Below are 16459 nucleotides of genomic sequence, written 5' to 3' on the forward strand. Positions count from 1 at the left end.
ATGGCTGGCCACCCCCTTAGTCTTTTTAAAATATTTTTTTATTATTTTTCAAGTATAAATAATATTTTATTATTATTTATATTAATGGGGCATATGTCCCATTTATAGTCCTAGGATCTCTCTAGAGATATCTTGGCCATTAACCGGAGATGATCATATTCCTTCCACTTGGAAAATATCATTGAGTTGCTTATTTTATAAATGTGGTTGTGATATGCGAGTCTAGTGCTAGGGTGATTATTCAATGTATCACCAACAACAAAATTATATCCTTGAACATGGAGCTTTCTACTATCTTATACTATCATTAGAATTGGATATGGTTAATCCATGTTCTTAAATGATTTTTGAAATTACAACGTAAACATAAAATTATTTAGCCTATAAAATGGCATTGATTCATGCAAATTAAGAAGGTAATAATGGTTAGGCATCTACAGATGAGGTTGGCATTGTTGATGATGGAACAACATCCCATGACTTGTACATTACTGATTGGACATATTCAAGCTCTTCGTAATCTTGTTGAAGGGTATGAGCTTTTTGCAACACTTGAACTGACTCCAACTCCTTTGCTACTTCTTCCCTTGTAGGTCGTTTCTTCCCGTTTAAGTACAAGCACCTTTTTGCAAGGTTCGCAACCGCAATGATCTCTTCTTTTTTACCTTCCTTCAAAACTCGACTATCAAGAACATCAAACAAATTGTTCTCCTCCACATATTAAATGAAATATGTGGCTAAACTTCTGGATTCTTGCGTCCTTGCTAAAGAGATTTCTTTTTCACTAGTTAACAGCTCAACAAGGACAACACCGAAACTATAAACATCACTATTTTCTGTAAACTGACTTGACTGGAAATACTCAGGGTCCAAGTATCCAAAAGTGCCATGCACTAGGGTGGTTAAGTGAGTTTGATCAACAGTAATGGATTTTGAAGTCCCAAAGTTAGCTACTTTAGCTCTGTATTTTTCATCTAAGAGTATGTTTGTAGACTTAATGTCCCGAAGATAAATGGGCGAGGATGTTCCTGAGTGTAAGTAGAAAAGAGCTCCTGCTACTTCAGTTGCAATTCGTAAGTGCATATCCCATGTCAGTGGAAACTCCTCAGCTTGGCCATTAATGTATTGGAAAAGAGTTCTGTTAGGAACGTATTCATAAAGTAGTAGAGGAACTTTTGTCTCCAAACAACAACCAATTAGCTTAACCACATTCATGTGATTAATTTGTGAAAGAATGACAACTTCATTAATAAATTCTCCAAGTTTTCCTTCATCAATTACCTTGGACTTTTTCACTACAACGATTCTTCCATCTGCTAACATGCCCTTGTAAACAGTGCCTTTCCCTCCCTGCCCAAGTATTCTATTTACACTAAAATGGTCAGTATCCTTCTCCAAATCTTTTGAATTAAACAATTTGGTGTGCTCAACATTGGCTTTATGTGAAGATAATTGTTGTTTTAACAATAAACCACCATTTCGTTTGAAGAACTTGTTCTTCAGTTTAATCTTCCTCCTTTTTTTTACCACCTTGTAGGACCACCATCCACCAACAAGTAGAATTAATAGCCCAAAGCCACTACTAATACCTACTTAACACAATGTAATAGGAAAAGATTAATCATTGTAGTAAAAGGTTATAGCAATAGTCTTGAGAACGTTGAATTCAAGACTTATTGTAAAAGATTGGGATGTGAGCATGCACTTTAAGGGATAGGAGTATATCTTAGTGCCATAAGTTTTAGAAAATGTAACCATGTGGAGCCCATTTTGACCCCTTTAAATTTGTTCGAGAAATGTGCTATAAATGTTTTTCTCAAAACATGTGTTTTAAAAGTTTTCTCCAAAATATAATATTAATTATCCTAAAAGAATGTATATCCAAAACAAGTGGAACCAATTAAAACAAGGTGGAAGAAAATCAATCAAAACAATGTGGGACAAAATATGAGATTTCTTGTGTGTATGGGTGGTAGTTTTTGGAAAGAAAAATAAAACAGGAAGCTCAAACAGATTGGACATCTGTTTGAGCTTTCATCACCCCATCTTCCTCCTGCTGTGTCAGCTGCCACTCCATCTCGGTCTCCCTCTACCACCCTCAGTTTATGGCACTCTCGTTTAGGACATGCATCTATTTCTCGTATTCATTCTTTAGCTACAAATGGTCAGTTAGGGTCTGTTGAGTCTGAGTCATTTGATTGTGTTGCGTGTCAACTTGGAAAACAAAGTGCTTTACCTTTTAATAATAGTGCATCTGTTTCTTCTACTCCTTTTGATTTGGTGCATTCTGATGTATGGGGCCCTGCGCCTATTCCCACCATGGGTGGATCCCACTGTTTTGTAATTTTTGTGGATGATTATTCTCGATACACATGGCTTTATCTTTTACAAAATCGATCTGAACTTCCAAAAATTTACTTTTAATTTCAACGGATGGTTCAAACCCAATTTTCTCGAAACATACAAAATTTTCGTTATGATAATGCCATGGAATATCGTTAATCTACATTCCTTACCACCCTCAAACAAAATGACACTCTTCCCCATCGTTCATGCCCAAATACTTCTTAACAAAATGGTCGTGCTGAACGTAAACACAGGCACATCTTAGACACTGTTAGGGCTTTGCTTCTATCTGCTTCTATTCCTGAACACTTTTGGGTAGAAGCCGCTCTTACTACTGTTTATACCATTACCTTAAATAGGTCCCCCTATGAACTCCTGTATGGTTCTCCTGATTACCAATCCCTCCGCATCTTTGGTTGTGTCTGTTTCGTGCTTCTTCCACCCTATGAATGAACAAAATTAGAACCTCGTTCTCGTCTATGTTGTTTTCTTGGGTATGACATTGAACACAAAAGATATCGTTGTTATGATCCTATTTCCAAACGACTCCGTATCTCGCGGCATGTTACTTTTTGGGAACATAGGTTCTTTAGTGATATGCAGTCTTTTCCTACTAGTCCCTCTAGTTCTTCTCCTATCTTCACTAATGTCTCGTTTGATTTGCTCCCCGACACTACTGATCTTGATGCAGGGATGACAAGCTCTCCAGACGACATTCCGACGGTCGATCCCAATGACTCTGCCCCGCCTGTTGATCCATCTACTCTTGAGCCAGCTCCCTCTATCCCTTGTCGTTCTACTCGGGTAACTTCTCTTCCTTCCCATCTTCATGATTATCACTGTTATTCTGCTCTTGCTACTCTACATGAACCTCACTCTTTCCGTGAGGCTCATACTAACCCTCTTTGGCAGAATGCTATGTGTGAAGAACTTAATGCCCTTTCCAAAACCCATACTTGGGACTTAGTTGATTTGCCTGAAGGCAAATCTGCAGTAGGGTACAAGTGGGTATACAAGATTAAGACAAAATCTGATGGGTCTATTGAGCGATACAAGGCACGTCTTGTGGCAAAGGGGTTCAATCAGGAGTATGGTATTGATTATGAGGAGACTTTTGCGCCGGTGCCTCGCCTTACTTTTGTTCGATCCCTCCTTGCTGTGGCTTCTATGCGTCATTGGGATCTTTTTCAAATGGATGTGAAAAACGCATTCTCAATGGTGATCTTAGTGAATAAGTTTATATGCAGCCTCCTCCTGGGTACGATCATCCGTCGCACAAGGTTTGCCGACTTCGCCGGGCATTGTATGGTCTGAAACAGGCTTCACGGGCTTGATTTGCAAAATTCAGTTCCACTATTGCGCAAATTGGGTTTGTTTTTAGCTCTTATGACTCTGCTCTTTTTATCCGGCGATCTGATGCTGGTCTCATTCTCCTCTTACTATATGTTGATGATATGATTATTACTGGAGATGATATTGTTGGTATTCGTAACCTTCAACAGTTTTTGAGTCAACAATTTGAGATGAAGGATTTGGGTTCTCTCAACTACTTTCATGGATTGGAAGTGTCTTCCGATCCAAATGGTTACTATCTCTCTCAAGCCAAGTATGCTTTAGACCTCCTCTCACGAGCTAGCCTTACCGATTGCAAAATTATTGATAGCCCTCTAGAGACAAATGTCAAACTTCGTGCCACTGATGGTGAGCTACTTTCTAATGCTACTTTCTATCGACAGTTAGTTGGAAGTGATTGTGGTATTTTTGTGACAAAAAATATCAATTATAAAAATAACCACTCGCAATAGGACGAATCTTTGTAGGATACGGCTATAGAGAGGGTGTCGAACCTCAAGGACTGCAGGGGTTTTGTTATCAAATTCGAAAGATTAAAATTAACTTAATTAAAAAGATATTTGATTTGATTTTCTTTAAAACTAAAGTGCATGAAAATAAAAGAGATTTAAAATAAGAGAGAGAGTGTAGGGTATTGACTTCACCTCTATCCGCACAACAATGGTTAATCATAATTAATCCCATAAATTCATTCTATGCATGTTATAAATAAACAAGAAACTACCTTATTAAAGAATAAGCATAATCTATCTTCGGTTGGCACGAATCGTCCACCTAACCACTAAGATGCGGTACGACTTGTCTTCCCTAGGTATAAATTATCAAATTCTTTAACAGGATACATATAATCAATGAATAAGTGTAACCCATCTTCGGTTGGCACTGATTGTCTACCTAAATTACACTAAACTATGGTGTAGTACAATTCGTCTTCCTTAGGCATGGCCTATCAAATCCTATTGATCATATGTCAATTAAACCCATTGTATAACCATCATCCTCATCATCACAGAAAACAAGAATGATTTGAGATCAACAAAAGTAAAATACTTTCTAAGACAAGAAAAGAATTTCACAAATATTGATTTTGAATTAAAGAACAATTGCAATTAATATGAAGAACAGAAATCAATTGTAGCAATCCCCAGAGTTATACAATCAACATGCATAAATTGAAAAACTAGAAATTAAATACAATCAAACCATTGTGCTTGGAAAGGGTTACATCAACACCCCACAATTAGGTTTAGCTGCTCATGATCTTCTAAGCTCCAAAGACAATTTTACAGAATTTTACTCTAGAAAGCGGTGTGTCTGTTTATAATGTTTAGAGTCCTATTTATAAGGATTAGAAGAACCCTAAAAACCCTAGAAACCCTGAGAAAACCGAAGGTCAGTCTCCTAGTCCAATTGGGAGACCTAGAAAAACTTTCCTTCTCAATTTCGGCCTCATTTTTGTCTCTGCTGCCCGTGTGCGCTCGAGCGCACTATAGCTACAGTAACGTGCTACAGTAACTGCATTTTCAGCCCAAAGTCAATGATTTTCTTGTATCTTTATTAAACACCTGAAAACACAAAAACAAAACAAAATCAAACGAATAACAATGTTAAGGAATTAACATATGCAAATTAAGGGGTTTGAATGTGCAACATTCAACGCTTATCACACCTCCAAACTTACATATTGCTAGTCCCTTAGCAATACAAAATAGAAAATAAGCTGAAAAACAAAAAGATAAGTCCATCTTTCGTGGGATGTACGATTGCATTTAGCGTATGCAACAAGCCTTTTAAACCTCTAGGCATTCCCTAGAGGACGAGTGAAGTCTCGTGAGGGTTTTCTAGGAATGATACCCACAAACATTGTCATCATTATGTCATTCAAAAGGATAAAGCATCACAAAAATAATGGTTCTCATTTATTAGCAAGTTTAAAATTATAAACTTCATCTTCAAAATTCCAAAGAATTTACAAGTCAAATCACTTACAAATGGCAGATTGAGATACACAAATTTCAATTAGTGCAAAGTGAACTAACACATAGTCATGAGGCTTCAAAATAATTCCAATATGAATGAACCACCATCTCAGAATTTATTGGACTTCATATCAAATGAAACAACTAAGGCATACATTTTTTTTTTTTTTTTTTTCTTGTAGGCTTTGCAATGCTTAGCTCCCTTAAGCTTTCTAGTTGACCCATGTATCAAGTGTTAGGTCAATGTCTCCCAAACCAAATGGCTTTAGGGCATTAGGTGTAAAGACACCCCTAAGGACTTACTAACCCGAGTAAAAAAGGCTACAAAGCTAAACTAGCCATTTTATTAATCAACCCAAAAATTTCACTTTTTGACACGGACACTCACTGCTTAATGAGGCAAGAGGTCTGGTTACTCAGCGAAAAATTCAAACTTGACTTCTTTTTTTTTTATTTTTTATTTTTATACATATATAGCATGCCAAAGTTATTCATCCAATATGTCACCTAACAGAATTCAAGACATTGAAAACAAACATAATTAGTCTCAAAATTCATACCTCATAGACATGTGCTAGTGTGCTTAAGATAGATTTAAATTGAAACAAGAAGCATCTCATGTTGCCAAAAGTAAGTAGTAAGACTTAAAATCCCTAAGTCATATGATCATGTGTTCACAATTTTAAGCCTACCAATGAATTTCAAACCAAAATCGAAGCTCAACCATATGCTTAAGAATGACATAACAATAATAATGGACTGTGTTTTGTTTTTCCATACCCCCCAAATTGAATCATACATTATCCCCAATGTATTTATAGAAATAAAGAATAAGATCAAGAGCATAGGAATACCTGAATGAACAGATGTGGGTATATCATACCCCCAAACTTGAATGCAAAAACACATGTCCCTGGTGGAATGAGGAGTCGAGCGCACAGGGCCTACACTCGATCCTATGAAACTGACTCATCTAGTCAAAATATATGGAATCCACCAAGTCAATGGAATCCACATCCTTGATGCACGTAGTGTTCTCTGACCCTTAAGTTTAAATTTGAAGTACCAATCTTTTCTTCTCTTAGACCAAAGATAATAAATTTTACCCACAAATAAGTAATTCCAAATGTTAGCATATCGAGGTAGATCCCTCTGAGTATTCCCAAACAATTTCTCATCCGAAAAGGAATCATGAATTGGAATAAAATGGGGAGAATACTTAGGGAGTTTTGCTACCTCAATGGTCTCTTTTTGCTTGTCTAACAGCCCTAACAGACTACCCTCCTGGCCTCTTGGTAAGTCATAAGAAATAATGATCAGGATAGTGTCATCTGTCCCTAAAAATGAAGATTTTAGATTACCTAGAACAGGGGCTCGAGGCTCATATGGCATCTCGGGAATAAGAGGTGATGGTGAAGAAGCCTTAGTGCTCGCTTCCTTGTTTTTTTTCCAATGTAGATCCTGTGGGACCTCAATTTGCTCCTCCTTTGGCTCCTCCTTCCTTTCTTCCACGTGGTTTTTGACCACCTCTCCACTCCTCAGTGCGGTGATAGCTTGCTCATGACAAGAAGTACTTTCTTAGTCCATGTAGTGTCCATCAGGATTGGCCACCGCAGACTTTGAAACTCTTCTTCTTCCATCCTATTGAGGTGGTTGATGATTTGTTCAACGTGAGCTTCCATCTTGGTGTCTATCTTGACGAAGAATTGAGGGGTATAAAGTTCCTGTTGAGACTTCACAATCTGATTCGTCTCCTTCACTGAGAATCTTCAACACCGTATTTTGAAAGTCAGCATCTAACAACGGAGGTGGCTCCTCTTGGTGTTGTTGTTGTGAAAGCCAATAGATGGGAGATGGCTCCTCTTGATATTGTTGTTGTGGAGGACAATAGATGGGTGATGGCTCCTCTTCGTGAGCTTCTATCTTGGCAATGGATTGAGAGTTCACCATCTCCTGAACAGCCTGACTCACCTCGCTCACAAGTTTCGACATCTTTTCTAAAAAATTTTCTTGAGAAGCTGACCTTTTTTCTTGACAGTCAGGACCCATCAGAGGAGGTGGTTCGATTTGGTATTTCTGCAGTAGAGTTGCTTGATATTGAGGGGAATATGATTGATCATTGAACTGCGAATATGGTTGATGGTACAGTTCATGACGTTGTGGAGCATAATTTCCAGGAGCTTAAGCTTGCCACGAAAGACTAGACTGGTTGCTCCATGCCGGGCTATAGGAATCAGAATAATGGCAATTTCCCGGTCTAGAGAACGGTCTATTCATATGCTCATAAGAATAATTAGAAAATTGTCCCGCAGTAGGACAATCTCTAACATGATGATAAGGACTATAGCAATATGAACATGGTCCATGGGGTGTTGGAATGCCTCCCCACATGAACTAAACTAATAGAATTAACATAAAATAATAACAGAAAAATAAAAACTCACAAACGGCCCTTAGGTGCGTTGGAAATTTGGATGCCGACTACTGCTAATGTGCTCGATCGCACGGCAGGGTACGCTCGAGCGTACTACCGTCGATGGGTGCGAGCATAGGTGTGGAGGGATCGAGCGCAGAAGGTGGAGTGCGTACGTGCGCTCGATCGGAGACATAGAGATGGGCTGCTACGGACCTGTTTGAGAATTCTAAAATATAAAAAAATAAATAAAACACAAAAACAGAATTAAAGTTAGCTACGGAAAGCAGGAAATTAGATTATTAAGCTAAAATTAATCCTTAAAATTTGACAATAAAACCGTTAAGCAGTCTCCGGCAACGGCGCCAAAAATTGATTGTGGTATTTTTGTAACCAAAAATATCAATTATAAAAATAACCACTTGCAATAAGACGAATCTTTGTAGGATACGGCTATAGAGAGGGTGTCGAACCTTAAGGACTGCAGGGCTTTTGTTATCAAATTCGAAAGATTAAAATTAACTTAATGAAAAAGATATTTGATTTGATTTTCTTTAAAACTAAAGTGCATGAAAATAAAAGAGATTTAAAATAAGAGAGAGAGTGTAGGGTATTGACTTCACCTCTATCCGCACAATAATGCTTAATCATAATTAATCCCAGAAATTCATTCTATGCATGTTTTAAATAAACAAGAAACTACCTTATTAAAGAATAAGCATAATCTATCTTCGGTTGGCACGGATCGTCCACCCAACCACTAAGATGCGGTACGATCCGTCTTCCCTAGGTATAAATGATCAAATTCTTTAACAGGATACATATAATCAATGAATAAGTATAACCCATCTTCGGTTGGCACTGATTGTCTACATAAATTACACTAAACTATGGTGTAATAGAATCCGTCTTCCCTAGGCATGGCCTATCAAATCCTATTGATCATATGTCAATTAAACCCATTGTATAACCATCATACTCATCATCACAGAAAACAAGAATGATTTGAGATCAACAAAAGTAAAATACTTCCTAAGACAAGAGAAGAATTTCACAAAAATTGATTTTGAATTAAAGAACAATTGCAATTAATATGAAGAACAGAAATCAATTGAAGCAATCCTCAGAGTTATACAATCAACATGCATAAATTGAAAAAGTAGAAATTAAATACAATCAAATCACTGTGCTTGGAAAGTGTTACATCAACACCCCACAGGTTTAGCTCCTCATGATCTTCTAAGCTCCAAAGACAATTTTACTGAATTTTACTCTAGAAAGCGATGTTTCTGTTTACAATGTTTAGAGCCCTATTTATAGGGATTAGGAGAACCCTAAAAATCCTAGAAACCCTGAGAAAATCGGAAGTCAGTCTCCCAGTTCCATTGGAAGACCTAGGAAAACTTTCCTTCTCAATTTTGGACTCATTTTTGTCTCTGCTGCCCGTGTGCGCTCGAGCGCACTGTAGCTACAGTAACGTGCTACAGTAAATTGCTACAGTATCGCTACAGTACTTGCTACAGTGAATCCGTTACAGTAACTGCATTTTCAGCCCAAAGTCAATGATTTTCTTGTATCTTTATTAAACACCTAAAAACTCAAAAACAAAATAAAATCAAACAAATAACAATGCTAAGGAATTAATATATGCAAATTAAGGGGTTTGAATGTGCAACATTCAGTGCTTATTAGGAAGTCTCATCTATCTTATTGTGACATGACCGGATCTTGCCTATGTAGTCCATCTTATTAGTCAGTTTATGACCGCGCCACGCTCAGTTCATTATACGGCTGTTCTTCGAATCCTTCGCTACGTGAAGGGCACCTTGTTTCATGGTTTGCATTTCTCTTCTCACTCATTATTAAACTTACATGTATATTCAGATGCTGATTGGGAAGGTGATCCCACTGATCGTCGTTCCACCACGGGTTATTGTTTCTTACTTGGTGATTCTCTCATCTCTTGGCGTAGCAAGAAACAATCTGTTGTTGCCCGTTCTAGCACCAAAGCTGAGTATCGTGCTCTTGCTGACACCACTTCTAAGCTCCTCTAGCTCCGTTGGCTTCTACATGATATGGGTGTTTCTCAGACCTTTAGTTCTCCTATCTTTTGTGACAATCGAAGTGCGATTCAAATTGCGCATAATGATGTATTTCATGAACATACTAAACACATTAAGATCGACTGTCATTTTGTGCGTCATCATCTTTTGCAGGGGACTCTCCGTCTCTGTCCTATTGCTTCTGCTGATCAGTTGGCTGATGTGTTCACCAAAGCACATCCACCTGGACGGTTTCGTGATCTTGTTTCCAAATTCAAGTTGGCATCTACATTACCACTTTGAGTTTGAGGGGGGATGTTAGAATATATTCTAAATATATTTTGATATTCACCATAATTGTTGATTTGATATATTTTCCCTGTATATATAAATTGATATTATTTTGCAATATTGTACATTAATTCCGTGATTGTATTTCCAAGTTTATCTGGCCTTATTCAACTATAAATAGGCCTCTTTGTATACAGTTCAAAACACACAGAAATATAGTATTCAGTTTCATCCTTATATTCTTTAGTTTATTTTAACAACATCAAATAAATACTGATTCATACAGATTGAGAAGATAATAATGGTTGGACGTCTCCGGATGAGGTTGACATTGTTGATGATGGAACAACATCCCATGGCTCAACATATTCAAGCTCTTCATAGTCTTGTTGAAGGTTATGAGCTTTTTGCAACATTTGAACTGCCTCCAACTCCTTTGCGACTTCTTTCATCGTAGGCCGTTTCTTCCCGTTTAAGTACAAGCACCTTTTTGCAAGGTTCGCGACCGCAATGACCTCTTCTTTTTTACCTTCCTTCAAAACTTGACTATCAAGAACATCAAACAAATTGTTCTCCTCCATGGATTGAATGAAATATGTGGCTAAACTTTTGGATTCTTGCGTCCTTGTTGAAGAGATTGCTTTTTCGCCAGTTAACAGCTCAGCAAGGACAACACCGAAACTATAAACATCACTCTTTTCTGTAAATTGGCTTGACTGGAAATACTCAGGGTCCAAGTATCCAAAAGTGCCATGCACTAGGGTTGTTAAGTGAGTTTGATCAACAGTGATGGATCTTGAAGTCCCAAAGTCAGCTACTTTAGCTCTGTATTTATCATCTAAGAGTATGTTTGTAGACTTAATATCCCGATGGTAAATGGGCATGGAAGCTGCTGAGTGTAAGTAGAAAAGAGCTCCTGCAACTTCTGTTGCAATTCGTAAGCGCATATCCCATGTTAGTGGAAACTCCTCAATTTGGCCATTAACATATTGGAAAAGCGTTCCATTAGGAATGTATTCATAAACTAGAAGAGGAACTTCAGTCTCCAAACAACAGCCAATCAGCTTAACCACATTCCTGTGGTTAATTTGTGAAAGAATGACAACTTCATTAATGAATTCTTCAAGTTTTCCTTCATCAATTATTCTGGACTTTTTCACAGCAACGATTCTTCCATCCGGCAACATACCTTTGTAAACAGTACCTTGTCCTCCTTGGCCAAGTATTCTATTCACATTAAAACGGTCAGTAGCCTTCTCCAAATCTTTTGAATTAAACAATTTGGTGTTCTCAACATTGGTTTCATGTGAAGATAATTGTTGTTTTAACAATAGACCACCATTTCGTTTGAAGAACATGTTCTTTTGCTTAATCATCCTCCTTTTCTTTATCAATTTGTAGGACCACCATCCACCAACAAGCATAACCAATAACCCAAGACCGCCACTGATAAGACCTGCTTAACACAATGTAACATGAAAGATTGATCATTGCAGTAAAAGGCTGTAGCAATAGATTTGATTGAGAACATTGACTTTAGACATAAGCTAGGAATTAGCCTGACAAGCAGCATGTAACAAAAAATATGTTAACATATTTTGACTATTGAAGTATTCCGAAAGAAGGAGATGGTAAAAAATGGGCTATTGAGGGAGGAAAATGATTAAACACACAAAGGTTTAAAGGTTTGCATTAGACTCCCATACCTACAATTTAAAAAAATATTGTAACAATTATTTTAAATTAACCGTCATCTATTTTGAATATTAAAAAAATAAAGAAAAAAAAACTTAGAGGAAATGATTTCAAAAAGCATAATATATTGCAATTCGATCTCCTAAAAGAGTGTACACCCAAAACAAGTGGGACCAATTGAAAGAAGGAAAGTGAAAGAAAATCAGTCAAAATATGAGATTTATATTTATAATGTGTGGGTGGTTTTTTGGCTCACTTTTTCAAAAGAAAAATAAAATGAGAAGCCTTCATTAATTTCAATAGTTTGATATGAGTAAACATACCTATCACGAGCATAAGTCGAGGTTTCTTACTGTAACATATGTAATCCCCGTAAGTATTTACACAATTTCCATTATTGAAACAACGGTTCTTTGGGTCCTCGCATTCGTTAGTATCTGACATGTAACGAGACAAACACGGTTAGTATCTGATATATATATGTACCAAACTTCAAATCAATTATCTTAAAAGCATAGAATAAATAAATTCAATCATTTCAATTAATATTATGATAATTTTTATGACCTATGTGCTTTTTGCGCCCATTTTAGTCTCTCTCTCTCTCTTTTTTAACTACCTTCTTTTAGTCTCGATTAGGGCTAATTTTAAACAATTCTGAAATAATTTAGGCCAGGGGCTTGTTTTAATTTTTCTTTTTAAGTCCTAGTGTTTTGAAAATATATTAATTTTACATTATTTTTGAAAACAATGGAACATAACGTATATCTAATCCTGTAATCCAAAACAACCTCATTTTGGTATTAAACACCAAACATGCATGGACAAAGCAAGGTCTAAGTAACACATTATTAGTTATCATAAAATAAAAAATTAATAAAAGTAATAAATTTAATCATGCAAATTACTATATATTATAACTGGGACATTAATTAACATTCATATGAGGAAACGTGATTTTTGGCTACAAATTAAAAGTTTACAAATTAATGAAGTATAAAGCTTTCACTTTGTCAAACTAAATTTCTCACAAATGATCTACCAAAATGAAATTTTATTAGATCATCAAATTTTATGAAAATTGTGTGTTTTTTTTAATTTATTTTCAGGATCATATTCATGGCCACACCTGTAAATTTTTCATGGCATAAGGCACGTGTATGTAGTACTGACGTTGCTGTGATCGATGCATGGTGTTAATTTGAGCACGTTGTGAATCTTTATATCCTAGCTAATATATTCTAACAAATCTAGCCTATGATACAATTATCATACAAGTGTTGCAAATTTAATTCATAGAACTATATAATTAATTAACACACAAACGAAAAGGAAAATAAGAATTAAAGAGATAAATAAAGTGCTACAAAAACTTTAATTACCTTTACATCCTCCAGGAAGATAGGGATTTCCTTCAAAGCCTCTCCAGCAATAACATGAAACACTTGAGCTATTTGGGTTACTCGCTGAAATAAAACTATTATAACAAGAGTACTCGAGGGCGCGGTTCCAACCATAATTGAGCCAATTGGCCAGTGGAAGGGGGATGGTTAATGAATTATTTGGAATCCCCCAATCCAACACCACAGGAGCGTCCGTCGACATATTTGAGAATGGGTATGCGGTCTTGAACCACTTTTCTTCTGCCAAGAATGCATACTTGCATCCTTCGATGATAGGCTCCTTGGTATTTATTGGTTCTATAGATGTATTGAAGGTATTGAGATTTGAGGCAATTGTGGTTTGGCAGCAGTTATAGCCATGGCAACTAGTAGTATTATTTATGATCACTTTACTCGTATCACAAATTGACCTGCACCCAATAACTGAACCGTCTGAGGTCGTCATTCTGGCAAAGTTGTCGCAACCCATGGCGACGAATATGTTTTCGTACTGGGAGAAGATGAAAGGGCTGTTTTCTAACTTCATATTTTCTGTGCTATTTGAATCATTATTACAAATAGAAAGTGTCGGATAATTGACGATAACTGTACTCCTGCCTCCTGCTGCATAAGTTTCTAATGAAATGTTGAGCACCTCCAAGTCGAGCTTCTTCAAAACAGGTTTGGGAAACCGAGAGTCGTTATTATTGCAAACTACTTCAAACCAGTGATCAAGGTAGCAACCAGCTCCTATTCCAAAAGGGTATGGAATGCTAACATTCCCACAGCGTTCTTTACATGAACTATTAATTGCTAAATCCGCTGCTTGTACAAATATTGCATAAATGGAACACAATAACAAAATGATCTGAAATACCATTTGCACCCCCATCTCTCTCTCTCTCTCTTTCTTTCTAGGATTTTGATGACTTGGCGTGCATGTGAAGCAGCAAAGCCCAAACCCCGTTTTTTATAATTAAAGCCATGCAATATCATCGTCCTTTTCTCAAAGTCGCCAAGAAATTGTATGGAAGTTGCCAACAAGACTTATACCAAGTTCATGAACCTAGCTAGCTAGCAACCATGACTGACCTCTCATAATTAAATTACTAGCTAGGAAAATGATCCCATATGGATGGCCCACACAATTGTGACTTTTTTGGGCGCGTGACTCTTATATATCCGCAACACGCTTTAAAAGGATTGAGATCTCCTTCAATTGAGGAGAAATTGAAGATTTTTTAATTGTTAATCGCGACCTTTTATTTTAAATTCAATGGTCTTTTAACTGTCAGCTGCTTTTGTATAACCGAAACATTAAATTCTGGCATTTGCTTTACCGAGGTTTAAATGCTTTTATAGACCATTAGATTTAAAATGAAAGGTCACGATTAACAATTAAAGAATCTCCAATTTCTCTCCAATTGGAGAGAATCCGGATCCGCTTTAAACAATCAATTACTAGAAGGTCTCATGCATGAGGATACCACCCTTAAAATTTGGTAACAATCAATTAGAAGGCCCCAGTGCGCTAACTTCTGACTTGTCTTCTGTTAACTTTTCCGTGTTCTCCACATAGACTAGAGTGTGCAGTTTCATTTCCGAGTGATCATTAATTTCAACTGATTTTCTCAAGTTTGCCAAATATCAAGTACAGCCAAGTTGATGATCTAGGCCATTCATCCAATATCAAGATTGAATTATGTTAGGCTATATGGAGCATGATTTGTATCCGTCCTAGTTTGCATTCGACCCGGTTTGAAGTTGGACGCGCTAACAAAATTTTTTTGACCCATTTTGGCGTTTTGGAATGCACCCCTAGCTCTGGAATGTTTGACGATCGAATCAGACTTTAAAAGAAGCAGATTAAATATCAAGAACATTAATTAAGGAGAGAAAAACAAAAATATCTAGTAACTTTGAAAGTTTGAGGAATATTCATGATTGAATTAAGCAGAGTTTCTAAGTCCTAATTAAGTTCAGCATATGGTATGAACTTTAACGCATGGTAGATCAGAGTATAGAGAGCAGCAAATGATCGTCCCAAGTGATTACATGTATGAACTCAAATTTAATGCTAACTAAATTAAGCCTGAATGTATTATTGTCAATAGATCAGCCAATGATATATAATCATCTATAAAACGTTTTTGCTCCTGTAAAACTAATTTTCTATTGCCATACTCCGTTGTTCGTATATTCTTTTATTTTCTTATTCGTTTGCTTTCTTTGTCTTTTTCAAATCAAGTCGTTTTCTAATCTAGCTAGAAAGGAGTAGAACGTAAAGCAGACGGTAGGCATGCATTATTAATTACTTTTCAGACTCAAACTGGTTGACCATAAAATCGTGCTCTGCTTCTTGTTTTGTAGTTTTCAATAATAAAAAAAAATGTGAAAGAAGATTTGATTTTTCTTTGCAGCTTTTTTTTTTTTTTTTTTTTTTGAGCAATTTAACCATTATGTTTTTAGAATATATTAGGGGATTTGATTATAATTAATCATAATTATTCATAATCAGATTTTATGATAATTAAATCTAATTGATTCGATTGTAATTAGATTTGACGATAATCAAATTAGTTTATCTACCCCCAATTTTTTATAATTATAAATCTTTTATATTGTAACAATATCAAAGAATAAGAGTAAAATGTAGCAATTTGGTCATTTATCTTGTAGACGTAAGTACTAAATCAAACCATGTAAATCCTTGTTTCTTATATTCTTTATTTTGCTTTGTCTTTAATTTCTTTTACAATTATCTTTTGTTGGGTGGCAAAGCCCAAGCCCCGCTTTTTATAACGCCATTAATTATCTTCCTTCTAAAAGTCGCCAAGAAAATTCTATGGAAGTTGCCAACAAGACCAAGTTGTCTTTGTCGATCTGGACTAGTTTGTGCTTGCTGTACTTGAACGTATGTAGCAGGTTAGCAGCCATGAATCATGATTGAACTCTCAT

General features: G+C 36.3%; 1 protein-coding gene and 1 pseudogene across 1 annotated transcript; both read right to left on the reverse strand.

The window, feature by feature from the left end:
• Positions 1-426: 426 nt before the first annotated feature.
• LOC148587967 (wall-associated receptor kinase-like 9 pseudogene) lies at positions 427-1323 on the reverse strand (annotated as a pseudogene).
• Positions 1324-10702: 9379 nt separating this feature from the next.
• On the reverse strand, positions 10703-14399 carry LOC132177118 (wall-associated receptor kinase-like 10). The gene is made up of 3 exons (XM_088517423.1): positions 13502-14399; positions 12443-12556; positions 10703-11880 (listed from the first exon to the last, which is right to left on the reverse strand). The coding sequence occupies exons 1-3, from the start codon at positions 14391-14393 to the stop codon at positions 10703-10705; spliced, it is 2184 nt and encodes a 727-aa protein (XP_088373549.1). The 5' UTR covers positions 14394-14399.
• Positions 14400-16459: the final 2060 nt, after the last annotated feature.

Source organism: Corylus avellana, chromosome 1, assembly GCF_965113065.1.
Source record: "Corylus avellana chromosome 1, dhCorAvel1.hap1.2, whole genome shotgun sequence".
Lineage (NCBI taxonomy): Eukaryota > Viridiplantae > Streptophyta > Magnoliopsida > Fagales > Betulaceae > Corylus > Corylus avellana.

Bases quoted from the DNA above. Each gene is read 5' to 3' on its own strand.
- LOC132177118 (XM_088517423.1), bottom strand. From the start codon at position 14,393: ATGGGGGTGCAAATGGTATTTCAGATCATTTTGTTATTGTGTTCCATT. The intron at 12,557-13,501 runs GTAATTAAAGTT...GTTACATGTCAG, and splicing joins TCTTCCTGGAGGATGTAAAG to ATACTAACGAATGCGAGGAC. The intron at 11,881-12,442 runs GTATGTTTACTC...TGTGTTAAGCAG, and splicing joins TCGACTTATGCTCGTGATAG to GTCTTATCAGTGGCGGTCTT.